The sequence below is a fragment of the Phocoena phocoena genome, chromosome 3 (genome assembly GCF_963924675.1).
Source record: "Phocoena phocoena chromosome 3, mPhoPho1.1, whole genome shotgun sequence".
Lineage (NCBI taxonomy): Eukaryota > Metazoa > Chordata > Mammalia > Artiodactyla > Phocoenidae > Phocoena > Phocoena phocoena.
In genome coordinates, this window is record NC_089221.1 from 137,806,441 (window position 1) to 137,834,319 (window position 27,879).

The window sequence follows — 27,879 nt, forward strand, 5'->3', positions numbered from 1 at the left end:
AAAAGGCAGGGACTTACTATGGAGCTGCTGAAGGCCACAGGGGGCTGTGAGATTTCACAGCGCCCCCCGGATCTTTGTCGCCAGTGGCCCTGGATGCGTGCCCGGGCACTCTGGCTCCTCAGAGGCTGGGACCCTCCTTGGCCCCTTATTGTTGCTGGTCCCTGGTCCCTTCGGGCTGGGAAGGACAAGCATCGGTATTGGGTCCACTCTTCACTGTCTGAGTCCAGCTCCTCTGGGGTCTCTAGTCGCTTAGCTGCAGGAAAGGAACCCCGTTATTGTGCCAGTCACACCTTGGCCAGATCATGGTTGGGGAGATGCCAGAATTTGGGGGTGGAGCTAAGAGTAGGCAGCTGGCTACCCCAGCTGGTGAAAGAGGGGTGCAACTAAGTTGCACAGGTTCAAATCCTGGCTCTCCTACCTCCTAGCTATGTGACTTTGCGCTTCGCATAACCCATGCCTCTCTTTCCTTAATTAGGGGTTATAAAAAAGTACCTAACTCACAGGGTTGTTTTGAAGACTTAACGATATAATGATATAAAAGTGATTAGCATACTCTAAGGACTGGTAGTGGTAGCTGTATTATTATTAAGAGATCAGAAGCTCCATGTAAATGGTTACCACTGTGGCAAAGGGGATTGGACCGCCTTTAACATCCCCTCTTTTCTCTTTCTCCATCCCTCCCACTCAAAAGAATGAATGCTGCTCTTGTGAGTTTCTTCTCCTAGTTAGGAAGTGTGTGTGTGTGTGTGTGTGTGTGTGTGTGTGTGTGTGTGTGTGTGTTGTCGGGGGAGGGAGCTGAGGGAATCAGTCAGCTCTGTCGGCCACCTTCAGTCTGTGCAAGATGACAGTCCAGGCATTTTATAGCCACATCCCCTAAGGCAAAGCTTTGCGTCAGTGAAAATCTAAGAGATCAGTTAGTATGGAGGGCGTTTCCTGCACGTATCGCATCTCACCATGTGCCTACACCTGGGCCTGTCCTGTCAGGTAAGGGGACGTGAGAAATTCTTAAACTTTGGCTACATGACTGGCACATAAGTTGGACATTTCCCCAGTGCATTCCTGACAGATAAAAATCCTGTGTGTAAATGGCACCAGACAAAGATCAACCGACTGGAGGGCTACCACACAGGAGATCACTGATAGCCTTTGTGAACAAATGGAAGTTTACAAGTGATAAGAACAGCATTGATCTTTGACAAAGAAGCCACAGGGATGCAGGAAGCTACTTCCCACAGAGCCACCCAGCCTCTGCTGGGAGCCAGGATAACGGTTTTTATCATCATTCTCTCAGGAGAGCAGGGGCAATTCCTTTAGAAGAGGGGTGGGAGCCCCTGGAAGCCCTCGTACCATTTTCTTGGTGAGAGTACTCGTGGCCCATGATGGTACAACGCCTGAACACCATCTTGTTCTCGGTCAGCGTCCCCGTCTTGTCAGAGAAGATGTACTGGATCTGGCCCAAGTCCTCAGTGATGTTGAGGGCTCGACACTGAATGGACAAATGGGTCTCTTCATCATACAGGTCAAGGTCATTGTGCAGGAAGAAGACTTGCCCGAGCTTCACCAGCTCGATGGACACGTACAGGGAGATTGGGATCAGTATCTGTGGGGAGATCAATTCCCATCGTATCAGAAAATGGGCCGGTCCCCCATCTCAGAACCTTCGCTGGGTGATGGGAGTAGCAAAGGGATTTCATGGAAAGCTCAGGTCAGCTCACATGATGGACTTTCTCTGTGAAGTTAAAGATTAATGACCTCATGCCTCCCTTGGCATTCTTAGGGTCATCTGAAAAAGAGATACACCTTCTTCAACCAGAGATATCCAGTACGGGGTAGGCACTCACCATTGCTTGTTTAATGACTGAGCCAGAAGGAGGTAAGGAGCTCTAGCTACCTCAGTCCAGAGTCTCCTGATGCCCCGCGGATCTCTATGCCACCAAAGACTGCTGCCCACTTTGACGGGTATTCAGACTCATTTTCTTCTGAAGGATAGTTAACTTACAATGCTGTGTTGGGTTCAGGTACGCAGCAAAGTGATTTAGTTTTATGTATATAACATACATATATATATTCTCTTGTACTGTCGTTTCTTACAAGGTTTTGAATATGCTACACAGTAGATTCTTGTTGTTTATCTATTTTATATATAGTAGTGTGTGTGTCAGCTAATCCCAAACTGCTAATTTATCTCTCTCCCCCCCTTTTCCCTTTGGTGACCTATGAGTCCTATTCACACTCATTGTTGATCACTGCCCACCGATCCAATACCTAGTACCTATCAGGTGCTTTATGTGCCACGTGCCGTTCTAGGTCGTGCAGATGGCAGTGAGCAGAACAAAACCTCACATTCTAGTAAACAAACAAAGCAGTAGATACTGGGTAGCGGTAAGTCTCATGAAAAAGAGTAAAGAAAAGTGAAAAGGGTGAAGGCTGGGAGGGAGTGGGTCATAAGCCATGACCTTTGCGCGGAGACCCGAAGAAATGAGGGTGTGAGCGTGAGGTGATCTGTGGGAGGAGGAGGGTTCCGGGCAGCGCATGGGTGGCTGGGTGCTTGCAGGGCGGGTGTGAGAGTCAGCAGGCCTGTGTCTGAGTGTGCAGGAAACAGCTCGGAGACGTGGTCCAGGAGGGAGTCGGGGTCCAGATCACCTAGGACCTTGGTGGTTGCTGTCAGAACTTCAGTTTTCACGTTGAGTGGATGTGAAACCACCAGAGGGTTCAGTGCAGAGGACAGCACGACCCGACTCGCATCTTAAAAGGATTACTGTGCTCAATGAATGAACGAACTAATGAATGAAAAAGGATCATCAGTAAGAGGACAGTGAAACACCCTCAAATACTGAAGGGACTCAAACATAGATGGGGTTTTTTTAAAACAAAACTACAACTTGCCTTATCTTTTCACAGACTGTGATTACTTATAGAGCCTGAGGATTTTTTTAATCTGTCTCTTTATACTTCACTGCAGGTGTTTACCTATAGTCGTTGCCTTTCTTACCTCTCTCGTAGGTGCTCTATGTTTTTGTTTTTTTCCTCCTATATAGTGCCAGTTCTCTTTTTCCATCTCAAACTTTCAGATGAGAAAACACTAACCTGTGGTTTCTTTCTCTCAGTGCTTGGGGTCTGAAAGTTCTCTGTAGTTCTCTGTGCTGCGTTATCTTTTGTTGTTCCCAGGTCACTAGGGTTTACCTGTTTAGATCTGGCAGAGGGACAGGCACACGTGGATCACTGCTATAATCTTACTTTTAAATGGAAAATGCTGATAAATATCTTCCTCTGCTATTATCTGAGGCCAAGGTCCCCTCCACAAGGGAGGGCTGGTCCTGGCATAATCCCAGTTGTGAATACTTTCAAAGACCCATAAGAAAGCGATAAACATTTCCCCATCTCAGTCCAGTTAGTTCTTTCACGGGGCCAGTGCGGATTTTTCTTTAGTTTGAGAAGTTGGGCAGATATTGGCCACGGGTCTTCTGAGTCCCAAGTTACAGACGGCCTCCTACCTGGAGCAGAATGATCATGGTGAGGAACATGTAGAAGCCTCCAAGGGCAAGGGGAAGGAAGTTGCCCTCGGCATCCGGCACATCAAAGGGAGGGTGTTCTGCAAAGGTTCCATTCCAGAGGCTGTGACCTAAGAGGAGGCAAAGCCAGGCATGAGGCAAAATCTCCCATTAATCCTAAATGGGTCAATTACATCAGCCCTTCCCTGACCTATTGCCAGAAATGAGTGCGCTTTGGAGGAACCCATCCTTATTCTATATAACATAGGGGTGTGTGTGTGTGTGTGTGTGTGTGTGTATTCAGTTAGCTCTAAAGTGGTCCTTCATATATACTACATTTCAATCTCTTGATAGGCATTAAGTCTGTCCTCCCAGAGGAGACTAGCATGGGGATTACTTACATTTTGTTGAAGTCCTGTTATTCAGGGGTTGGAAAGCGAGAAAGGGGCATGAGTTTTTTTTTTTCAGTTGTGTGGTAGAAAGTACATGGCTGGGAAGTCTTCACAGACCTGTATCCTAGTCCCTCTTTCACTCCCATGCACATACCCATCCACCCATCCATCCATCCAATCAATCATCCAATTACCCATCCACCCATCCACCTGTCCATGCATCCATACATGCATCCATCTATCCATCCGTCTGTCCGTCCATCTATATCTCTGTTCACTCACTCCTCCCTGCCTCCTTCCTTTCCCTCCCTTTATCCAAAAATTTTAAATTCAAGAAGGAGTCGGTCCTACTTCTTGTCTTTGAGGAGTTCTCTACCAAGTCAGGGAGTCTGATGTAAAGATACAAATCCCACCTAGCATGAGGGGTGCTATACCAGATCCTGGAACACTACGAGAGCCCATAGTGACAGCACCAGATGCAGACCGAACCCTCTGTTTCCTTAACTGTAAATGGGGATAACAATACCCATCAAGTGAGGATTGATAAGTGCACCTCGCACCGAGCTCTCTGAATCTCAGCATCCTCACCTGTCAATTAGTAATAATACCTTCTCCATGGGGTTGTTGTGAGAACAGGATAACCTAATGTGTATGATGCTCTTGGCCCCAGGGCAGGGACTATAGAGAATAAAAGGCATAGGGGTTCCTACCCTGACCCTAAGATACTTCTTTGCACCGGAGGTTGGGTCACATACCATCAGATACAGCAGAAGAAAGGAGACTTACAGACGTGAGGTTAAGGGCCAAATGTAAGGCACAGAGTAAGGGTTACTACAGACCGTGAAAGAAGTCAGAGCAGGCTGCATGGAGGCGGAGGCCTGGAGGGGTTCTGAAGCCCAGGTGGGTACTGGGTGATCAGAAAAGCCTGGGGAGGACATTCTGGGCAAATAAAAAAGAAACGCCATCTTCACACAATTAAAGCAGACATGTGATACATGACCCTGAATGGTGCTCATTCGAGAGCTCTCACCTCCCGCGGGAGCTGTGTTTGATACGGTGCCAGCAGCGGCCTGTGTTATTCTCAGGCAGAATAGAATCCTGCCCCTCCCAATTACTTTCTCCACGTATTTATTATCTTGGGCAATCTACCAAGCTGCTTCTGGTTGGCCTGTACCTCATCTAACTCTGTGATCTTTTAATCATTCACTTCCTTTCCCTGGAGACACAGTGAGATGATCTCCAATGTCCTTTCCAGGTCTGACGTTCCCTGAAAAACCTGTCCCGGAGCAGAGCTGACAGTTCTCCAGAATTTCCAGGGACACAGGGATGGCCCACAAAACGAACAGTTGGTTTTCTGGTTTGCCTGCTTCCGTCCCATGCGGGTGCTGCCCTTCCAGCCACGAGCCCCTCACATGGAGTGCCATTAGACACATCTGGGAAGCAGATTCATTCAAAACTCCAGGTCACACACAAGATTGAATCCCACTGTCTTCACTGTGGTGACATAGAAAATCTCTGTGGGCCTAGGAAGATCTTAAACTTTGGACACTGTCTTTCTTTTAATCTTTTTTAATTTTGTCCGCACCTCATGTCTTGCAGGATCTCAGTTCCCCTGCCAGGGATTGAACCCGGGCCACAGCAGTTACAGCACTGAATCCTAACCTCTAGGCCACCAGGGGACTCCCTGGACACTGTCTTTTAAAAACAGTGATGGGTGCGATTTCTGACAAAAGTAAAGCGCAAACGCTATAGCTGCTCGCTGGCGTGGGGTTGGCAGGGGGTTCTGGACTCAGCATACGAGTTAATTTTGATCCTCCCTGCTTCTTTCTGGGGTCTCCTTTAGGGTCCTGAGAACCATCCTTAGTGTTAAGCCACGGAGGGGGAGAGTGGATAAGAGTGAGGGCCCCTCTTCCCCTACCCTCCGAGGATCTACTGAAATGGCTCCGATCACTCGTGTCTACACCTCCCACAGTTGTCTACACCTGGCCGTCGTAGAACCTGGCCACGGCCCATTTCTAATCAGGTCTCCATCCTTGGCCTTGCTCTTGGCACACCAAATGGCCAAACACTCCTCTGCATAACATGGCTCTCCTTCCTGCCGCTGTGCTTTGCTTGTGCTGCCCCTGGGGCAAAGTGACCTCTCTCTTTCCTTTCACAGCTGCCTGCCCCATCCTGTTCCTGTCCCCCCCGCCCCTCCTCTGGTGAACACCTGCTGCATCTGGGAATCAGCTCCAGCGAGACTTTCTTCCTTGATGCTCCCATAATCCCGGTCGTGAGCTGAATAATGGCCCCCTAAGGTGTCCACGCCCTCATCCCTGGGCCCTGTGAATGTGCTACCTTAGATGGCAAAAGGGACTTTGCATATGTGATTTACTTAAGGATCTTGAGATAGGAAAGAGGAGCCTGGATTATCCAGGTGGGCCCAATGATGGAACTACAAGTGCCCTTATAAAAGGGAGGCAGAGGGCCACACTCCCACAGACAAGGAGAAGGAAGTGTGAGTGGAAATTGGAGTAATGCGCTTTGAAGATGAAAGAAGATGCTTCAAAGGGAGAAACACAGGCAGCCAGTAGAAACTGAGCAAGACAAGGGACCGATTCTCCCCCTGGAACCTGCAGCCCTGAGGACACCTTGGTCTCAATCCAGTGAAACCGACTTTGGACTTCTGAACTCCACAGCTATAACAGAATCAACTAGCATTGTTTTAAACCACTTAATTTGTGTTGACTTTTGACAGTGGCACTAGGAAACGAGCACAGTACCTGGTACCGCCCTCACTGAGTGGGACAGATGGTGTTACTGATTCTGTTCTCAGGTTGGACTTCCTCCTACTAGACTATCAGGACCTTCCTGCTGATTGATTCATCTCGTTACCTGTGATTGATTCATCTCGTTACCTGTGATTGATTCATCTCGGTCCTGTGATTGATTCATCTCGTTACCCTTTCATGACAAGGGGGTGCCTGGGTTCAGGAAGTATTTCTGGGACAGATACATGATAGACGCTCTTCCTAAGATTTAGAGTGCATACTACTTTCAGGAGAATGTCGTCTGCATTTGTACTTAATTGGCACCCTGTTAAAATACGGAGTAGGCTTTCTTTGAGGCTTTTCTTTCTTTAGATGAGGAAACCGAGGCTCCGAGTTGCAGCAACTCGCCCAGAGAAACAGAAGATGATTGTGGGGTTGTCCTTTCCAGAACATTCCATACCTACAGCCCCAGTGAGGCACATGAGGAAGAGGATCCCGATGCAGAAGAAGATGTCTGTGTTCATGCGCCGCTCGATCTTGCTGCGTTTGTACCGCGGGCCGCTGTTGTTCAGCATGGCTTTTGTCTCATGGCCTTTGAGAGAAAATGAGATTGTCAGTCCTTGGCCCCTGTTTGACTCTGGCTCTTCTCCCATGAGATTTCGATACAAGAGAAGTTTCATTCTCTAACCTGAATCTGTCCTGCTGCAGGGAGGTTCTGGGAACGGCCGGAGAGACCTCACACAACTTGTCAGCAGGTTTTTACTGAACATCCCCTACCTGCCAGACACTGGTGGGCATGGACAGAGCCACTGTGCACGGGCTGTGCCCTGCACAACTCGAGAGGTAGCCCTCATTTTGTAGCTGTCATAGATTTGTAAGCCCATTATTTGTAGCAAATGACAGTAAGCTGTCTTGAGGAAGGGCCATCTTTTTCTAATTTGCACAGAGGTGCTGTTATGGGCTCAGTGATGGGATACAGTGGGGAGACAGATGATTCACAATCTGGTGGAAATATACAGGGAAACAAGTAAATAAGGTAATTACAGTTAGCCATAAGTCCCATGAAGTAAATAAATAAGGGGCTAATAAATAAGAGATGGTGTTACAGAGTGTGGTCAGGGAAGGCTTCTCAGAGGAGGTGACATTTGAGGGAGACCTGAAGGGAGAGAGAAGAGTTGCGAGAAGAGGGCTTTAGCCTGGGGAACAGTATGTGCCAAGGCCCTGTGGCAGGACTGTACTTGAGGCCAGTAATTATCGTGCTTGCTTCTTTGCCTAAGGTGTTGTCGTGCTCGTGCAAGAGTGGTAGCGGCTAAAGGTCTCCACCCCAGCATTAACTCTGGGCAGCTACTCTCCTACCCTGGAGTTCTGCATAAAGTTCTGTTTAAAGAAAAGACAGTAAAATTTAAAAACTACTGAGCTCATTCAGGCACCAACCCCCCCCCCTTTTTTTTTGCAATTAGAGAAATTCAGGACCAAAACGTAGAAGGGACCTGCTCCAAACGAAAGAATAAATTGACACCAGAGCCACATGGAGAACCCAGGATTCTGACTCCCAGTCTATTTCTCCTTCCAGTAACTCCTGGAACCCAAACCACCCAGCTAAGAGTTGAGAGTCAAACTGAGCCTTTGTCTTTAGAACAGAGCCTCCCCTTTGGGGCTGCCAAATTGTATTTACCACGCTGTACCCCTCAGCAGTCAAAATTAAAAGAGACCCGTCACATATTTTCTGTGCAAAATTAGAGAAAACCAATACATCAGCTCCAGCAGTGTGTGGTTTAATGCTACTTAGCTGGTGGCCTTGTGGATTTAAAGCAGCAACAAAACTGTAGGCGTGAGCACGCTAGGCTTATTAAATTAGACTCAAGTTGCTGCAGCTGTGCAGGGGCTGACACAGCTGTGGTTCCTGCGTGCCCCAGGCTCACCCCGTAAAAGGGGTCCTCGGACCACCCCCTTCACCCACCTGCTTCCTCACTTCCTAAGATCCCCCTGTTCTTTTGGCAAAATTTGGGCTCAAGGGGGAGGCAGTATGGTGTAGTGGATAGAATGTGGGCTCTAGTGTCCGACAGAGCTTGGTTCTGCGGGTACCTGACCTTGGGTTATAGGGAATTAATCTCAGGAGACATGTGACCTTGGGGGAATTAATCCTTTTGTAACTCAACCCCTCATCTGCGAAATGAGATATAATCGTTGTGTGTTTTGGGGTGGGGGAGTGAACTGATATACACAAAGTACCTAAATTAGTTTCCGGTACACAGTAGGGGCTCAATAAATGTTCGCTGTGAGGAGCGCATACCTCCACACTGAATCTCTTCCTTCTGGAAAGCTCACTTGTCCATTTTCTGGCCTTTGACTCCGAGGTGCTCCCACTTTGTCCATCTGTATTACCAAGGCAGAGAAGGTAGCTCTAGGCCAGTCATTCTCCCCAGGGGACACCTGGCCAAGTCATGAGAAATTTTTGGTTGTCACCTTTGAGGAGGTGGCGCTAGTGACATCTAGTGAGCAGAAGCCAGGGATGCTGCTAAACACCCTATGGGATGGCCCCCACCACAAAGAACAATCTGGAACAAATGTCAGTGGTGCTGAGGTTGAGAACGCCTGGTCTAGACAGTAACACTAAACACAAGTTGCACCATTTTTGCTCACATTTCTTGAGGCCCTAATGTGTGCCAGGCATTGTGAACCTTATAACCCTAGGAGGCAGGGGTTATCAGTGCTCCTTGTGGTGAAGACTGAGCCAGCTTCTCAGGAACTTGCAGCCAGGCAGCGATTCAGCCCCAGGCGGCCTGAGTCCCCAGTCACGGTTAACTCTCCCTCCACCTGCCTCCCCACACACCACTCCCATCACCCACTCCGACCTTTGTTTCTGATTAGGCAGAGAGCAAATCCACGTCTATGCAGGTTTTTTGGTGCGGTAGGGACTGTGGAAGCGTTCTTGTCTACTAGGTCTACCAGATGGCACTGAACTCCATTGCCAAAGACCCTTGAAAGCAGTGACCTGTGCTGACAAATATAACATCCCTCCCCCAAATTGGGGAAAGCCAGCTAGACTGTGACACAACTTTTTAAAAAACGTATTTTTGGTTTTTTAAAATTTAATTTGATTATTTTTTATACTGCAGGTTCTTATTACTTATCTATTTTATACATATTAGTGTATATATGTCAATCCCAATCTCCCAATTCATCCCACCACCACCGCCCCCCCTCACTTCCCCCCTTTGGTGTGCATACATTTGTTCTCTGCATCTGTGTCTCTATTTCTGCCTTGCAAACTGGTTCATCTGTACCATTTTTCTAGATTCCACATATATGCGTTAATATATTTGTTTTTCTCTTTTTGACTTACTTCACTGTGTATGACAGTCTCTAGGTCCATCCATGTCTCTACAAATAACCCAATTTTGTTCCTTTTTATGGCTGAGTAATATTCCATTGTGTATATGTACCACATCTTCTTTATCCATTCATCTGTCAATGGACATTTAGGTTGTTTCCATGACCTGGCTATTGTAAATAGTGCTACAATGAACACTGGGGTGCACGCGTCTTTCTGAATTACGGTTTTCTCGGGGCATGTGTCCAGTAGTGGGATTTCTGGGTCATATGGTAATTCTATTTTTAGTTTTTTCAGGAACCTCCATACTGTTCTCCATAGTGGCTGTATCAATTTACATTCCCACCAGCAGTGCAAGAGGGTTCCCTTTTCGCCACACCTTCTCCGGCATTTGTTAAAAAACCTATTTTTCTTTCACAGTCCCCCAAAGGGAATCTTAGGGTGGATTGATGTTTTAGTGCTTTTCTGTGTCTAACAAAAGTGGGTGTCTACTCAGACCAAGACAAATCAAATCAAACAAAATAACAAGCAAATGCAATACTACGAGGTGTCCCAGTGAGTGGAAGATCCAGGGAAACGTATTCTGGAGACTTCCAGGGAAGGTAGACACTCCAGAGGGACTGTGTTTCCTCTACAGAAGAAGTCTACAGTTGTTCACGTAACAATAGACACATACTGAGTACCCACGGAGTGCCAGGTGCTAGGTACTGGGGATACAGCAGTCCCAAGACCTCCCTCCAATACTTCAGGTACCATTGTGAGAAGTGCTGCTGTTACCTTTTTTCAATGGGAAGCAAAATCAAAGTGCAAAGGAGAGATAGACCACCATATATGGAGCCACAAAATGAATAAAGGTAATAATAAAAACAATAACTAAAACCCATCGTGCCCTCACTTGCTACACACAGTTCTGGGTTCTTTCCATGCGCTGGGTCACTGGACCCTCACGGGGGGGCCTATGGGGCAGATAGAAATATTCTTCCTGTTGTATAGCTGAGGACACTGAGGCACACAAGGTGAAGTTGCTAAGTTTGGTGATGTTATTCCTCAGGCTCAAGGAGATACTCTTCATCCCACCTGTGGTTAGTGTCAGGAAAGTGTTAGGGACACATGAGCGTGGGTCCCCCTCCCTGTCTTGTCTGGATAGGTGACAGTAACTTGGAACTGAATTATGTCTCTGTGGACCAAGCGAGCTGCTGTGATTCCAGCCTCAGTTTGCTTAGCTGAGAAATGGGAAGTCACATGACTCTGCTCCTTAGAACTGATGTGAGTTCCCACTGACTGCAGATAAATTTGGAGGAGGTTTTGGAGGAGAGAGGATAAAGGACAGGGACATAGGAAGCTGTCCGGGGACAGTTACCCGCGTAGATGACAATGCCAACAGCCACTTTGGTGTTTCTGATGGTGCAGCCTCGAAGCAGAAGACTCTCACTGCCAAAGCCGGTTCTGCTCCGGTCGAGATGTTCCCTGGGGATGAGGAAAGACAGGGAGCTGTTTGGTGGCCTCTCCACGCTGTCACCGGTGAGTGTCATAGAATTAGAGGGGCGAGTAACAAGATCACTCTTCTCTCTCTTCCTCAGAAGAGTGATATTAACTCAGAATCTAATCCCCGTGTTCAAGTGCAACTCTTCATTGCTCCTGGGATGTCTAGTGGGGGCTGGACCACTAGAAGGGAATTACCCATCCCTAAGGACGTAATCATTTAGTCACCTAAAAGGCAGAACTCTGCTGAGGAAGCCTTAAAATAAACAGACCTCACAGGAGGTGGACCAGCGACCCTGTGCAACATCCTGCAAGGCAGCTTCTCAAAAACGAGGTGCATGGAGTGTCTCCCTTTCTCTAGCCTCCGGAAGCACTGCAATTTTCCAACTCACTCTAGAAACTTCTGAGTCAGTCCACATTAGTGATTACTCAGCGTCTGGCCCTCACTCTATCCTGATGCCCTCCATTTGGGTTTTTCAGGAAATTTACAACTTTCCCTCAACATTGGGGAGAACAGAAAAGTAATAATCTGAGCCCTTAGGGATTTTTCTCCTTCTAACTCTTTAATGCTTCATTTCTCTAGGTCTATACGTGTTTTCCATGTATTCATTAATGGTCATGACAATCTTATAAGATAGGTCATGTTTCCTACTCATTTTATAGATAGGGAAACTGAGGCAAGTTCATAGAGCTAGTATGTGGCAGAAAGGGGATTCAAAGCCAGGGAGTCTGGCTCCAGAGTGCTATACTGCCACTCAATACTCCTCTTAATAATAATTCTTTGTTTGTAAACTACATTTATTTACATTATCTTATTTGTGTCTTCACAGCTCTGGGAAGTTAGTACGGTGATCATCCTCACTCATAAGAAAGATGAAACTCAGAGAGGGTGAGAGATTTTTCCAAGGCCACTCACCTAGTACATGGAATATCCTAGGACTTGGGAACCCAGGCCCCAGACACCAACCCTCATGTGGTTTTCACTACACCAGGGTTCCCAAGGTAGCACCCCATTAACTGACATTGAATCGGAGTCATTCCCATTTGCAGTTCTTTGAAATCTAACGAGGAAATGTCTTAGTATTTCGTTAACTTTTTTCTAGCCCTTATTTATCTAACTTTTCAACACAGAGGAGGCTTTGGCAAGTAATAGTCTGTAGTTAGAATGAAATAATAACTGATTTGATTTCATTTTATTAATTTTACTGTTATGAAGTTTACATATGGAAAGCAATACTGCCATAAATCTATGGCAATCTACATATGGCAGTGATGCTGGATGCCCACAGTGCCAGTAACATACATTTTCCTTTGGAAATAAAGAAAGCCAATTAAAAAGTTGGAAAGTAGAGGTGTTTTATGAATGCAATACAAATCATAAAGGTGGTCCAAGAATGGCTGAATTTTATGACCTACCTCTCTTTATCAAGGAGGGAGTTGGCTATGGATAGTATATTGGGATAGAAACTTGAATGATTCAGTGTGAGTAGCTAGTGGTTTAAAGAGCGTTTTTTTATGATTCTCGGAGGTGATAACATATGACAGCATCTTTTTCTTCCGGTCATAATGTTCCTTTTTCAATGGATGGTAGAAAGAGATTAGCCATCTCATAGCTCTTCTATTTAGTGCTCTGTTTACAGGGATTTTTTTTTTTTTTTTTTTTTTTTTTTGCATACGTGGGCCTCTCCCGTTGCGGAGCACAGGCTCCAGACGCGCAGGCTCAGCGGCCACAGCCCACGGGCCCAGCCGCTCCGCGGCATGTGGGATCTTCCCGGACCGGGGCACGAACCCGTGTCCCCTGCACCGGCAGGCGGACTCTCAACCACCGCGCCACCAGGGAAGCCCCAGGGATGTTTATTTAACCAACTCAGAGCATTATGAGGGGGAGCATATTTCTCCACCTCAACACTGCTGACATGTTTTGTGGGATCGTTCTTTGTCGCGGGGGCTGTCCTGTGCTTTGTAGGGCGCTGAGCAGCATCCCTGGCCTCTACCTACCAGATGCCAGCAGCACCCCTTTCCCTAGTTGTGGCAACCAATAATGTGTCCAGACTCGCTAAAGGTCCTCTGATGGAGCGGAGGAGATGGGGTTTGAGAACCACTCCTTTATAGAGATCTTATTGTTTAAAAGTTACATTTTCAAATCTGACATTCCTAACCTTCAAAGCATTAAAAACTACTCATTTTCTAGCCAACCTGGCTATCCCCAGGAGAACTCCTAAATTAAGGGGACCCAAAGAAGCTTCCGGAGACCTGGAGGCATCAGACAGTGGGTTTGTTCAGGGAAGAGTGTGCTTATTATCTGTGGGTGCTGGGCCTTGGCAGGGATGTAGGACCACAGTGAATTCCCCAGCATCCCATGGGTTGGCTGCTGGACTGACCAACTGGACTTTCAGGGCTCACCCATGAGCCCCGGGCAGGTGGGGAAAGACAACTCTAAGGGCAGCAGCCAGGAAGAGGAGGTGCTGGGGTTGAATGGAACTGGGAAAGTTCTGTCTGAGATGAAGGGCCAGAGCCCAGGATGAAGCTTAGAAAGGCTGGGTGCTGGCATGAGCTGTTTGGGGGAGAAAGGATTACAAAGAGAAACCCAGCGATGAGGCTGCTCTCTAAGAGGAAGGAGAATGGCTCAAGGCATGGGTCACTTGGGATGAACCAAATCCACAAAACTCGGGCACGAGGGGTAGACTCCTTGCCCGGGCAGGTGGCAAGCTCTACCTTGCCAGATGACTGCAACGAACCCTCTTCTCCCCCAGGAGCTCGTGCCCTTCTTGCCTGTCTCCATCTGCTCTCTATGAGCTTTTAAAAAGGAATTTGCATTGAAAAGCTGCTATTTCTCTTGTACTGTTCTTACCCTTTCCCCTCTTATCTTGCTCCTCAAGATATCTCATACGGCCTGAGAAAATGTGGGTGGAGGGAAAGCATTGACACCTGCCTCCCAAGAAGCCTTCTTAAGTTTCATTGCAGGGCACATTGGTAGAGAAGTTGCTATAACATGTCTGAGCTGTGTGTGCAGACCATGGAAAACACACCGGGGTTGGAGTGGAAAGACCCGGCTGTAAGTCCTGGCTTTGCCTTGAAGCTGCTGTGTGCCTCTGGGAGAATCCTGAAAAATCTTATCATCAGATGTCCCATCTGAAAAATGGGAATCATAATTCTCACTTCCCTGGGTTGTTTTGCAGATTAAGTGAGACGATGTTCTGTGAAAGTCCTCTAACTCTTAAAGCCAGAATACGGGCATTTATTCGCATCTGTTACCACTACTCTTTTTTTTTTTTTTGCAGTAAGACCGGCAGTCAAATGTGGGAGCAAAATTACAGTAAAACTCTTAGGCTGAACCAGAGATGAAGAACAATAACAACGATAATTGCAACAGCAGCAGTCGCATTAACTATCTACTCTGTGCCAGTTTCTGTGCTACGGGCTTTGCATATGATCAGTTCTTAGACAAGAAAAATCCTGTGATGTAGATATAATCTTTATTTTACAGATGTGGAAATGAAGGCCCAGAGAGGTTAATTAATTTACTCAAGGTCACACAGCTTGTAAGTGATAGAGCCTGGTTTCGAACCTAGGTCTGTCCAACTCCAAAGTCCCCGTTCTTACCTACAGGGCAGTAAAGGCCCCTTCAGAAATCTGATCTAAATTCAATTATACTTGCCTCCCCTGAATCAGAGTGTGGTCTCGATTTTGATGCTGTTTCACCAGAGTTCTGAACTATTCGTGAATTTAACCCTGTGAGATAATTAAATATCACTCCAGCAAAAAGAAAAAAAAGACTAGAAAAGTTTTCCCAATTAGTTTTCTCTAGCCCTCTTTTTTATGATAAAAAGAAATAAACTTCCTTAGGACCCAGATGCTTATCTGTTTGGCTATTTCAAGAAAAAATGTACAGGCAGCACATACTTACATATAACCTTTAAACCTGTTAAGGTGGCTGTTAGGCTTCTCACACACGATGATGTTGTGGAAACCTTCTGGTCGGAACTGTACCTCCTGTGAAAGAGAGGACGCTGTGAGGTTATTAAGCCAGAGGGATCTCGTTTTAATAGGATCATCAGGAGAGCTAATCACTGTTAGAACCATTGCAAATAAGGTAATCCCCGCTTTGTCACACTGTGATAGTTGTAATGTGTTAAAAGAAACAGTTAAATCCTCATTAAGGAGGAGAGAATAGATGCAGATGAAAAGTTGGATGCGCTGCAAAGGGAGGGCCCTGTCCTGACCACTTTTCCCCCCGGCCTGGGTTTGAGTCTCTAGACTCAAGCTGCCCCACAGAATTTACTGCAATGATGGAAATGTTCTATATCTGCACTGTATAATGTAGAAGCCGCGCGTTGCACGTGGCTGTTGAAATATGGTAGTATGACTGAGGAACTGATTTTTAAATTTTATTTAATTTCACTTAACTAATTTAAAGTTAAATAGCCACATGGCGGCTAGTGGCTACCAAACTGGGCAGCATAGAAATAGATGATCAAAAAAGTAGAGATTATAAATCACACGACCTACAGCTAGCCAATATTCGTGTGTATACAGAACTTCCAGGCTTTAAAAAATATATGCATATACCTACATACACATTTATGTATGGACAAACATACACATTTATGCATTTCAACAATGAGATTTAGTGTTCATACAACTTGAACATTTTTACATGTTACTTGGATAGATACCTATTGCATGAGGTATTTCATTTAATCCTTTCACTACTGAACACTGACATGGTTTCAATTGTTTGGCTATTGCAAAAATGCTGTGCAAATAGTAGCTAATAAAATAAGTAGGGACTTCCCTGGTGGCAAGGTGGTTGGGAGTCTGCCTGCTGGTGCCGGGGACATGGGTTAGAGCCCTGGTCTGGGAGGATTCCGTGTGCCGCAGAGCATCTGAGCCCGTGCACCACAACTACTGAGCCTGTGCTCTGGAGCCCGTGAGCCACAACTACTGAGCCCGTGAGCCACAACTACTGAAGCCCGCACACCTGGGGCCTGTGCTCTGCAGCAGAGAGAAGCCACCGCGATGGGAAGCCTGTGCACCGCAACAAAGAATAGCCCCCGCTCGCTGCAACTAGAGAAAGCCCACGTGCAGCCATAAGGCCCAACGCAGCCAAAAATAAATAAATTTTTTAAATTCTCAAAAAACAAACAAACAAACAAAACACAAAACAAGTAGCATTTACTAGACTCTTATTTCTGTCAGATGCTGTAATGAGAACTTAAGAAATGCTATTTTTTTTCAAGCTTTCAATCATTTTATGAAGTAAGTACTTTGATTAGCCCCTCTTTAGAGATGGGAAAACTGTGACTCACAAGGGTTAAGTGGCTGTCCGTGGTCATATCAAGACTGGGATTTGAATCCAAGTCTGAGTGCAGAACCTCTGTTCTTTACTTGCACAGCACACTGCCCCCTGGTGAACATTCTTATAGCAAAGCATTTAAAACACATTCTTGACCCTTCACTTTTTCTCTTTCATTCAGTATTTTAGTTGTACAATCTCTTTAAGTTCAATGAGGGGGAAAACACAACTAGGGGTGGGGAGATCTTGCTTTCTAATTCTACCCCACATTGCCTAATAGTACATTCAACTCTCGAGCCTCAGTTTTCTCCTCTGTAGAATGGGGCTAACACCCCCTCCCTGTCCATCTCACTTGTGCCCCAGAAGATAGAATCCATGTGGGAAAGTTTTGAAAGGTATAACATGCTATGCATATAGAATGAAGTAGTACTAAAGGTGGGATTGGAAGTGGTTCCCAGGGTAGAGCTTTTAGCACGGGGAGTGAATTTTTCACTCCAAGCTTCAAGGTTCAAAGGAGTAAACTGATTAGAAGAAATGATAGCATTTTCTGGCTTCGTGTAAATATACTGTCCATTGGTTCTGTGGGATGCCAACATAAACTCTCCATTCACTTGAAATAAATTACCCATCCAGGAGTTTCTAAAAATACAGCCCTCTTCCCTCCAAGTATTGATTCTTTCAGGGACAAACACTTGCCGAGCTCTGAGATGATGACAAATCACGCTATAATTTGTCAGCTGCTTTCACGGCCCTGATTAAGCCGTGTGCTTCCCTCCTGATCTGTACCACTCAGCTCATTGCTAGCGTTCTAAATCCAAACTTATTTCAGATGTGAGTGGCAGCAGGGTCTGAGAGCTAATGATCCTGCTGCAGTGAGTCCCTGTCAGCTGTTTAATCATACCTGGCGGATCCCTGGCAGTGCTCAAGTCTCTTGTCCCTCAGTGGGGCTTCTCAATGACCTTCCTTCCTCTTGAAGCATCCCTTGCTCTTTTATTCTTCTGGGCGCTGGCCTTGGGTGCTCTGTCTCCCTCTCTACACGGAGAGGTGATTTCGCCCTTTCTAGCTCTCTGTCCTCAGGCCCCTTCTGTTCCTCCCCGAGATAGACTGTGGAGAGGGCCACACGGCCCTGCTGTCTCCAGAGACCCCATCAGCATTGCTTGCTTCTTAGGCTTTCCTGTAACTCACTCTAGGCAGCTGCTGGGAGAACTCAAGGACAGCAGCGGCGGGGGCATTGCCAAGCCCTACAAATCTATCAGGGTCCTTATTTTTTAGCTTGTTCAGGAATTTCTGATTCACTTCTGACTCACCACCCCTTAGCTTTTCTTAGCTTGGGAATGAAGCCCACCTAACCACCTTTTCTTTCAGACCCAGCCTTTTATCTAAGGTGTTGTCCTTATGAAAGGAACAGCCATCAGGGTACAGGAAAAGGCAAACCCTTTCCAGAGAGCACAGTGTGTTTGTGGTTCTTCAGGCCAGACCTACTGATCTGGAGTATTTACTATGTGCCAGGCACCTGTCATTAAGTTCTCACGGTAACCTTAAGAGGTGTGGACAGAAGTGCAAATGCAGATTCAATAAAGCAATTGTCTTATGGCTGGTAAGTAACAGAGCCAGCAATGCAATCCACGTCATCAGACTCCAAAGCCAATCATTGTTATCATCGTCATCATCATCAATACATTTATTCCACTTTCTCCTCTCATTATTATTAATTATTATTACAGTATTTACTGAACGCTTATTGTGTGTCAAGTATAACTAAATATTTTATACATGCTGTTCTCTTGAATTCACACAATAACTCCATCAGGTAGATACTATTATTACCCTATTTTATAAATGAAGGAACTAAGGCTTAGAGAGATCCAGTGAATTTTCCCAATGGCGCACAGCTAGCAAAGCAGAAGACAGGCTTTAACCTCAGGACGTCCGACACCACACAGCCTGCTCTCTTAAACCACAGTGTTATTTTTTTTTTTATTAAAAAAATTTTTTTTTGCGGTATGCGGGCCTCTCACTGTTGTGGCCTCTCCCGTTGCGGAGCACAGGCTCCAGATGCGCAGGCTCAGCGGCCATGGCTCACGGGCCCAGCCGCTCCGCGGCATGTGGGATCCTCCAGGACTGGGGCACAAACCCACGTCCCCTGCATCGGCAGGCGGACTCCCAACCACTGCGCCACCAGGGAAGCCCCACAATGTTATTTTGATGCACAATGAAAGATTATTGTTTAAGATCTCCTTTTGGCTCTATTTCCTTTTCTATATTCCTTTTCCACTTCCTATGACCGAGGTACAATAAATGAGGTCTGTATATAGTTGACTCTTGAACAACATGGGTTTGAACTGTGTGGATCCACTTATGCAGGTTTTTTCAATAGTGAATAGTACAGTGCTACCCGATCTGTGGTCGGTTGAATTGGTAGATGTGGAACTGAGAGTCCAGAGGACTGACTATAAATTATATGTGGGTTTTCCACTGTGTGGATGGTTAGCATCCCTGACCCCAGTGTTATTCAAGGGTCAACTGTATGTGGAATCTAAATTTAAAGAAAAAAGCTTATTGCCAGAGGCAGGGGGTTGTGGGTGGGTGAAATGGGTGAAGGGGGTCAAAAGTTACAAACTTCCAGTTAAAAAATAAATAAGTCAAGGAATATAACATAAGCATGGCAACAATATTTAATAATACTGCATTGCATATTTGAAAGTTGCTAAGAGAGTACACCTTAAAAGTTCTGTTCATAAGAGAACAAGTAACTATGTATGATGACAGATATTAGACTTATTGTGATCATTTCACAATATATACAAATATAAAATCATTATGTTAGACACCTAGAACTAATATAAGGTTATATGCCACTTGTATCTCAATAAAAAATGTAAGCAAACCCCAGGGTCTAGAAACCATCATCATTATCACCATCACTACCACCCTTCTTAACTTGGGTCAGATAAGGAAGAATCAAAAACTAAATTACATGATATTGTCCTGCTGACCTTTGATTTACTGCTATTAACATTTTTTTATTTCTTTGATTGTTTCTAAAAGATTTGCATTTATGTTTCACGAAAGGTTTTGCACTGGCTCACTTTCATTTTTTCTAGTGTCTACATAGACATCTGGTTGATTGGCAGCTCAAGGCATTTTTAGACCAGGGTAGCTCAACTTGCCACTCTTGACATTTTGGGCTGGATAATTCTTTGATGTTTAGCAACATCCCTGGCCTTTACCAACTTGATGCCAGTAGCACCCTCTCCTTCTCCCCCTCAGTTGTGACAGCCAAAAATGTTTACAGACATTTCCAAATGTCCCTTGGGGGAGGGGGAAGAACAAAAAATTGCTCTAGAAAAAGTTCCAAGTTAACAGGAGATGAAGTTGCAGAGATTGAGAATACTCTCTATCCTAACAGTCCATTAGGAAAGGACACAATCCAAATTTCTATATTTTCTTCTCTTCAGTTGGAAAAAAGTTACGTTTTATGACTGGGGGTCATAATGACTTGTAATAAGAGAAATCTGTATATATCATTTGTATACCACAGAAACTACTGTATAAGCATGGTGGAGGTTCCTGGCAATATATGTACTATCCTACAGTTACAAATAAAAGGGGGGGAGCTTCCCTGGTGGCACAGTGGTTAAGAATCCACCTGCCAATGCAGGGGACATGGGTTCGAGCCCTGGTCAGGGAAGATCCCGCATGTCACAGAGCAACTAAGCCTGTGCACCACAACTACTGAGCCTGCGCTCTAGAGCCTGTGGCCACAACTACTGAGCCTGTACTCTAGAGCCCGCGAGTCACAACTACTGAGCTTCTGTGCCACAGCTACTAAAGACCACATGGCTAGAGCCCATGCTCCGCAACAAGAGAAGCCACTGCAATGAGAAGCCCATGCACTGCAATGAAGAGTAGCCCCTGCTCACCACAAGTAGAGAAAGCCTGCATGCAGCAACAAAAACCCAACGCAACCAAAAATAAATAAAAGGGGATTTGTTATGAAAAAAGAATTCATTTTTAATATATAGTAGAAAATATATAAAAATTACTACAACTAATAAGCAATGTGGTGTGTTACCTCTTCCAAGTATAATTTGCATTTTAAAGTAGGGCACCTTCAAAAGGTAGAGGTTGAGATACTAAATTGCCTAGACAGAGAACATTCTTTTGAGAATTATTACTTTATATATATTTTTAACATTTGAGAGGTTTTTTATCTGCCACCTCCTCTATGAAGCCCACCCATATCCCCACAGACTGTTTCACCCCAGCCAACAAAAATTGCTCTTTTAACATGTTTCCACATCAACTCTCATGCCTCCATTTAACACTGATGTATCTAGATCTCTGCTTCCTTGGGTAAACTGTCAGCTTCCTCTAGAGCATCTCCTGTGATACCTTGTGTTAACAGGCACACTATAAATATTTGGAGAGGTAAGGTTAGTGCTGGGGAGATGAATATTATAAATATAAATACTGAAAGGTGATGGATGAGGAGGTAACAAAGAAAACCTCTCTGTAAAGACTGCCCCACACAAGTAGGAAAAGCCCCAGGTACAAATCTTAACTTTGATTCATGGGAATAAGATTGCTTCTTGCAAGGAAATTCTTTGGCTCAACTAATAAAAAAAAAGAAAAAAAGTAGTCAAAATCGTAGATCCCAACATGGGCCAGACTAGTCTCCTATCCATCCATCCATCCATCCATCCATCCAATGATCCATCCATGTATTCAAGTATTTATTGAATACCCATAATGTATGAGCCATGGAAGTGAGAATTAGAAGAAAGAGGTTATTGACACAAATCAATTATTGCAGCCGTAAAACAACTCAAAGTTCCCAGTTTAGCTGGATGTGTCAATGGTGGTATCAGTGAAAGCAAAGGAAAGTGAGCCAAGTGTTAGTGTGTAATGACTCTCTGGGATTAATGTACTCCTCACTGACCTATGCCCTAGATACAGTAGGCTGTATCCTCCTGGGGCAACCGGGAAGGCCATGGTGAAACAAAGAGGTTGTGATATATTCCTTTATCTAGACTAGGCCATTTCCTTTGAATTAGCCTCAACTTTTACTTTCCTAGCCTTATTTTTCACTATTATTCAAAGTTCATCAATAAATATGATTACATAAATGTATGGATGATCTTTTGAAATTGTCTGTAGTGGACAGATGTTTTCTGGTGACTCACTCTCTATCGTGTTCTCCCTTCTTTAACAATCCTTTAACTTCCTTTTGGAAAACTACCTTTTCTCCCTGGTTCATAATCTTAATGAGACTATAAATCACGATGCCCTGCCCACTAAATTCTCTCACTGTGGGACTTTGCCTTGAGTAGAATAACTCAGGGAAGGAAAAACAAAGGAGAACATTAAGTAATTGCTGCTACCAATATTCTCCTGCTGAGTTGAAATTTCCTGGTACTTGTTTCTGAGCCTGGTTCTTCAGATTTCCTTAGAATCTGTGAGTCATATTGTGTACTTCACCCCTTCCACCTCACCTCCCAGCACATTTTTTGATAATTCCGTTTTGTTTAAGTGAGCCAGAATCATTTCTGTTCCTTGAAAACAAAGAATCCTAATCAACACAGTGGTCTACTCAGTCCACTGGACATCTCTAGGCCTTTAAAAAATACTGATGTGTATTTACTTGGTAAAATCACACTTCACAAAATGCTGCCCCTTATTTATGTGATCTTATTTGATCTTCCCAACTCTTCTGTGAAGTGTTCAGGTTAGTCTCATTTTATAAGAGAGAAACCTGAGTGTTGGTGATGCTAAGTAACTTGCCCAAGGTCACACAGCTCATGAACACCCACATTTGTCTGATTCGGAAACTGGTGCTTGTTCTTTGCTGGATGTAAGCATTTAATGCTGTCTTCTTATAGAGCAAACCCTCTGAGCCTTTTTCATGATTTCTTTGCAAGTTTTTCTCATTGACAATTCCCTTAAACCTTCATTGCCAATTCCCTTAAACCTTCATTGCCAAGCTCAAGGGTTTACCTCTTAAGGACCCGTGTGTCTACCACAGATCATACAAATTCTCCTTCCTTTGAGCCTAGACAATTTGTAATATCCATACCACTCACTTGGAACTTCAAACGTTTTACACTTTTATTTGTCAAATACCAAGCTGTTTCTATAAGCCAATTGGTAGATGAAGCACTGCAACTTGTCTGTACATCCCCATGTGCACCAAAATGCTGTCTGTAGACAGAGTAAAAATAACTCTAACACATACATGGTTTTCAAATTTCTGTAGGAATTCCTGAGATCAATAAATACAAATCCATTTAAAAAGGTCAGCAAATTCATGGTAGCTTTTTGTTTTAATTTATTTTCTTAACTAACGGACACTGAAAAGACAACCACTTTCAGGGAGGAGGGATTTGGGGGTTAGGATTATCAAAATTTTTTGATAGTCACTGAGGGTATTTATGTTAAAGAAAAATAGGGACCCACAGTTCTAAGCTCTTACAGGACAGGAAGTATGTCTTAGACCATTCTGAAACCCCTCTACAGCCATTAGGACATATTCAAAAAAGATTCTGCTAGCCAGATGGCAGAGTAAGAAAACCATGAGCTCAACTCCTCCCCTGGGCGTATCAAATTATAACTATTTACAGAGTAACTATCAATGAGAATGACCTGAAGACTAGCAGAAGAGAGTTTTCAAAACTAAAGCTATAATGAAGGAACCACAAGGAGATCGGTAGGAGGCACAGAGATGTGGTAATAGTCAAGACCCATACCCCCAGGTAAGCAACCCACAGATGGGAGGATAATTCACAACTGCAAAGGTTCTCCCCAAGGAGTAAGTTCTGAGCCCTACATCAGGCTCCCTAGCCCAGGAGTTCTGCATGAGGAAGACAAGCCCCTATACTACCTTGTTTTGAAGGCCAGTGGGGCTGTGTATGGGAGAGCTGAAGGAAACAGAGACTTCATTCTTAAAATTCATATGCAAAATCTCACACACTCTGAGACCCAGAACAAAGGCTTTCATTTGAAAGGAGCCTGGGTCAGACCCACTTACTAATCTTGGAGAGCCTCCCAGAGAGGCAAGAGGCAACTGGGACTCCCTCTGGGAGATGCTGGTGGAAGTCATTTTCAGAAGCTCATTCTACCACGAGGACTCCGATGTTGTCAATTGCCATCTTGAAGTCCTTCTAGCCTATTAGAGCTGGGGCCTGGCCCCACCCACCAGCCTGTGAAACACAATGATTCAAAATCTATGCAACACAGCAAAAGCAGTTCTAAGAAGGAAGTTTATAGAGATACAAGCTTACCTCAGGAAACAAGAAAAATCTCAAAAGAACAACATAAACTTATACTTTAACTAGAAAAAGAAGAACAAACAAAACTGTAAGTTAGTAGAAGAAAAGAAACAGTAAAGATCAGAGTGTAAATAAAGGAAATAGAGACTAAAAAAACAAAAAAGAAAGAACAATGAAATTAAGATCTGGTTCTTTGAACAGATAAACAAAATTGATAAAGCTTTAGCCAGACTCATCAAGAAAATGAGAGAAAACTCAAAAAAGTCAGAAATGAAGGAAGCTACAACTGACACCACAGAAATACAAAGGATCAGAAGAGATTACTATGAACAGTTATATGCCAATAAAATGGAAAGACAGAAGAATGGATAAACTGGTAGAAACATATGATCTCCCAAGAGTGAATCAGAAAGAAATATAAAATATGAACAGATCACTAATACCACAAATGAAATTGAATCAGCAGCCAAAAAAACTCCCAATAAGCAAAATTCCAGGACCAGATGGCTTCACAGGTAAATTCTACCAAATACATGAAGAAGAGTTACTTCCTACGCTTCTCAAACTATTCCTCAAAATTGAAGAGGAATGCTTTCAAACTCATTCTATGAGTTCAGCATCACCCTGATTCCAAAACCAAAGACAAAAACAGAAAGATTAGATATGGGGAGGGGGAAGGGTAAGCTGTGACAAAGTGAGAGAGTGGCATGGACATATATACAATACCAAACGTAAAATAGATAGCTAGTGGGAAGCAGCCGCATAGCACAGGGAGATCAGTTAGGTGGTTTGTGACCACCTAGAGGGGTGGAATAGGGAGGATGGGAGGGAGGGAGATGCAAGAGGGAAGAGATATGGGAACATGTGTATATGTATAACTGATTCACTTTGTTATAAAGCAGAAACTAACACACCATTGTAAAGCAATTATACTCCAATAAAGATGTTAAAAAAAAAAAAGAAAAATTACAGGCCAATATCAATGATAAATATATATGGAAAAATCCTCAACAAAATATTAGCAAACCAAATTTAACAATACATTAAAAGGATCATTTACCATGATAAAGTGGGATTTATTCCAGGGCTGCAGGCATCATTCAATATCTGCAAATCAATGTGATGCACCATATTAACAAACTGAAGAATAAAATATCATATGGCCATCTCAAGAGATGCAGAAAAAGCTCTGACAAAACTCAACATCCATTTACGTAAAAAAAAAAACCTCTCAACGAAGTGGGCACAGAGGGAATACAACTAAACATAATAAAACCCATGTAAGACAAACCTGCAAGCAACATCATACTCAACAGTGAAAAGCTGAAAGCATTTCCTCTAACATCAAGAACTAGACAAGGATGCCAACTATTACCACTTTTATTCAACATAGTATTGGAAGACCTAGCTATAGCAATCAGACAAGAGAAAGAAGTAAAAGGCATCAAAATAGGGAAGAAGTAAAAGGTCACTATTTGCAGATGACATGATACTACACATAGAAAATGCTAAAGACGCCAACAAAAAACTACTAGAACCCATCAGTGAATGTTGTAAAGCTGCAGGATACAAAATTAATACATAGAAACCTGTTGCATTTCTATACATTAACAATGAACTATCAGAAAGAGAAATTAAGAAAACAATCCCATTTACATTTGCATCAAAAAGGATAAAATACCTAGGAATAAATCTAACCAAGGAGATTAAAGACCTGTATTTGGGAAACTGTAAGACACTGATAAAAGAAACTGAAGACAACACAAACAAATGGAAAGATACACCATTCTCATGGATTGGAAGAAATAATATTGTTAAAGTGACCATACTGCCCAGTGCAATCTATAGATTCAATATAATCCCTATTAAAACACCAATGGTAAATTTTACAAAACTAGAACAAATAATTCTAAAATTTAATTAGAAGCACAAATGATGCAGAATAGCCAAAATAATGTTGAGAAAGAACAGAAGAACTGGAAGTATCACACTCCCTGATTTCAAACTATACTACAAAGCTACAGTCATCAAAACGGCATGGTACGTGCATAAAAAATGACACATAGATCAATGGAACAGAATAGAGAGCCCAGAAATAAACCCATGTTTATATGGTCAATTAACTTATGACAAAGGAGGCAAGAACATACAATGGGGAAAGACAGTCTCCTCAATAAATGGTGCTGGGAAAATTGGACAGCTACATGTGACATAAACTGTACTACTTTCTCATACTACATACAAAAATAAACTCAAAATGGATTAAAGACTTAAATGTGAGACCTGAGACCATAAAACTCCTAGAAGAAATCATAGACAGTACATTCTTTAACATCAGTCTTAGCAATATTGTTTTGGATCTGGTTCCTCAGGCAAGGGAAACAAAAGCAAACTTCCAGTTACAAAATAAATGAGCCATGGGGATGAAATGTACAATATGGGGAATATAGTCAATAATAATGTAGTACCTTTGTATGGTGACAGATGGTAACTAGATTTGCGGTGATCATTTTGTAATGTATAGAAATATCAAATCACTATGTTGTGCACCAGGACTAACATAGTGTTGTAGGTCAATTATAGTTTAATACCAGCCAACCAATCAAACAAACTCATAAAAAAGAGATCAGATTTATGGTTACCAGAGGCAGGAGGTGGGGGGGGAATTGGATGAAGGCAGTAAAAGGTACGAACTTCTAGTTATAAGATAAATAACTATCAGGTAAGGAATGTACAACATGATTAACATTGCTAACATGAATTAACATTGCTGTATGTTATATATGAAACTTGGTAAGAGAATAACTCCTAAGAATCCTCATCACAAAGAAAAACATACCTTTTCATTTTCTTTTATTGTGTATCTATATGAGATGATGGATGATCACTAAACTCATTGTGGTAATCATTTCATGATGTGTGTCAGTCACATCACTATACTCTATACCCTAAACTGAAACAGTGCTGTATGTCAATTATATCTCAATAAAACTCAAAGAAAAAAAAAATCAAAACAAAAAAATAAAGAGCTAAGCGCATTAAAAAAATAAAACGAAAGATTATGTTCATTGAAGAAAGAGAAATCAGCTAAACTCTTTCCTCCAACAGAGAATGCACTTACATACTGAGCTTTTGTCATAAGCTGGTGATGTATGTGAAAAAGAAGAGTTGAACAAGGGATTGCCAAGCTTCTGCAAAGCTCTCAGAAAGAGTGTGTTTTTACACAACCCTCAGGTTAGACGACTAGAAGAGCCAACTCCACTCCACGCCAGGAGGAGGATGACAAAGCAGCATTTCTAAGTCATTTGTGGACTCTGCAAGGACTCACAGGCTCACAGGAACTCTGCAAGGACGGGGGTTACAGGGTACACAAACCATACCAACCTGGGCAGCTACACAGGAGATATACTGCGACCTTAGAAGAGTACTACTTAAAGTGATTAAAAAAAAAATTTTTTTTTTTTTTAGCATACTAATTTGGATAAATGGTAGAATTAAATGTTCTTCATGCCCCAGCTAGTGAGTCAGGTGACTGAGGTTTCCTCCCTGACATGCAAATTAACCCTGTGATTTCTGAGAATTCTATCTGAAAACTAATGACATTTACCAGCACTCGATAACCTTCCTGCTTTCTGGTCAGAGTTCTTTTCAAGATAACCTGCAACAGTGACTGGCAGATACTTTCCTCTCTGACTCTGGATGAGGAAATTGTCTGCGTGTGCAAGTAACTGGGTCTCCCTGCCTGCCCCAGTGATTCCCGCAAAAGCACACAGACAGGGCTGGAGGGCTGTGGGAGAAAAGGTCTATTTAAGGATTCCTTATAGTCTGTGTTCCCTTTTTTTTAAGTGGACAAATATTCCGATTTT

At 43.7% G+C, this 27,879-nt stretch overlaps 1 protein-coding gene across 3 annotated transcripts in view; it reads right to left on the bottom strand.

Moving 5' to 3' along the window:
* Positions 1-27,879, bottom strand: part of ATP10B (ATPase phospholipid transporting 10B (putative)) — a 122,418-nt gene that overhangs the window by 60,767 nt on the left and 33,772 nt on the right. For 2 of the 3 annotated variants that reach the window (XM_065873456.1, XM_065873459.1), the window contains 6 exons: positions 15,357-15,442; positions 11,328-11,434; positions 7,094-7,225; positions 3,495-3,622; positions 1,348-1,600; positions 18-253 (listed from right to left, as the gene is read on the bottom strand). In XM_065873456.1, coding sequence (XP_065729528.1) covers positions 18-253; positions 1,348-1,600; positions 3,495-3,622; positions 7,094-7,225; positions 11,328-11,434; positions 15,357-15,442 — 942 coding nt within the window. The remainder of the gene's footprint in view (positions 1-17; positions 254-1,347; positions 1,601-3,494; positions 3,623-7,093; positions 7,226-11,327; positions 11,435-15,356; positions 15,443-27,879) is intronic. The other variant, XM_065873458.1, reaches the window with a different exon arrangement.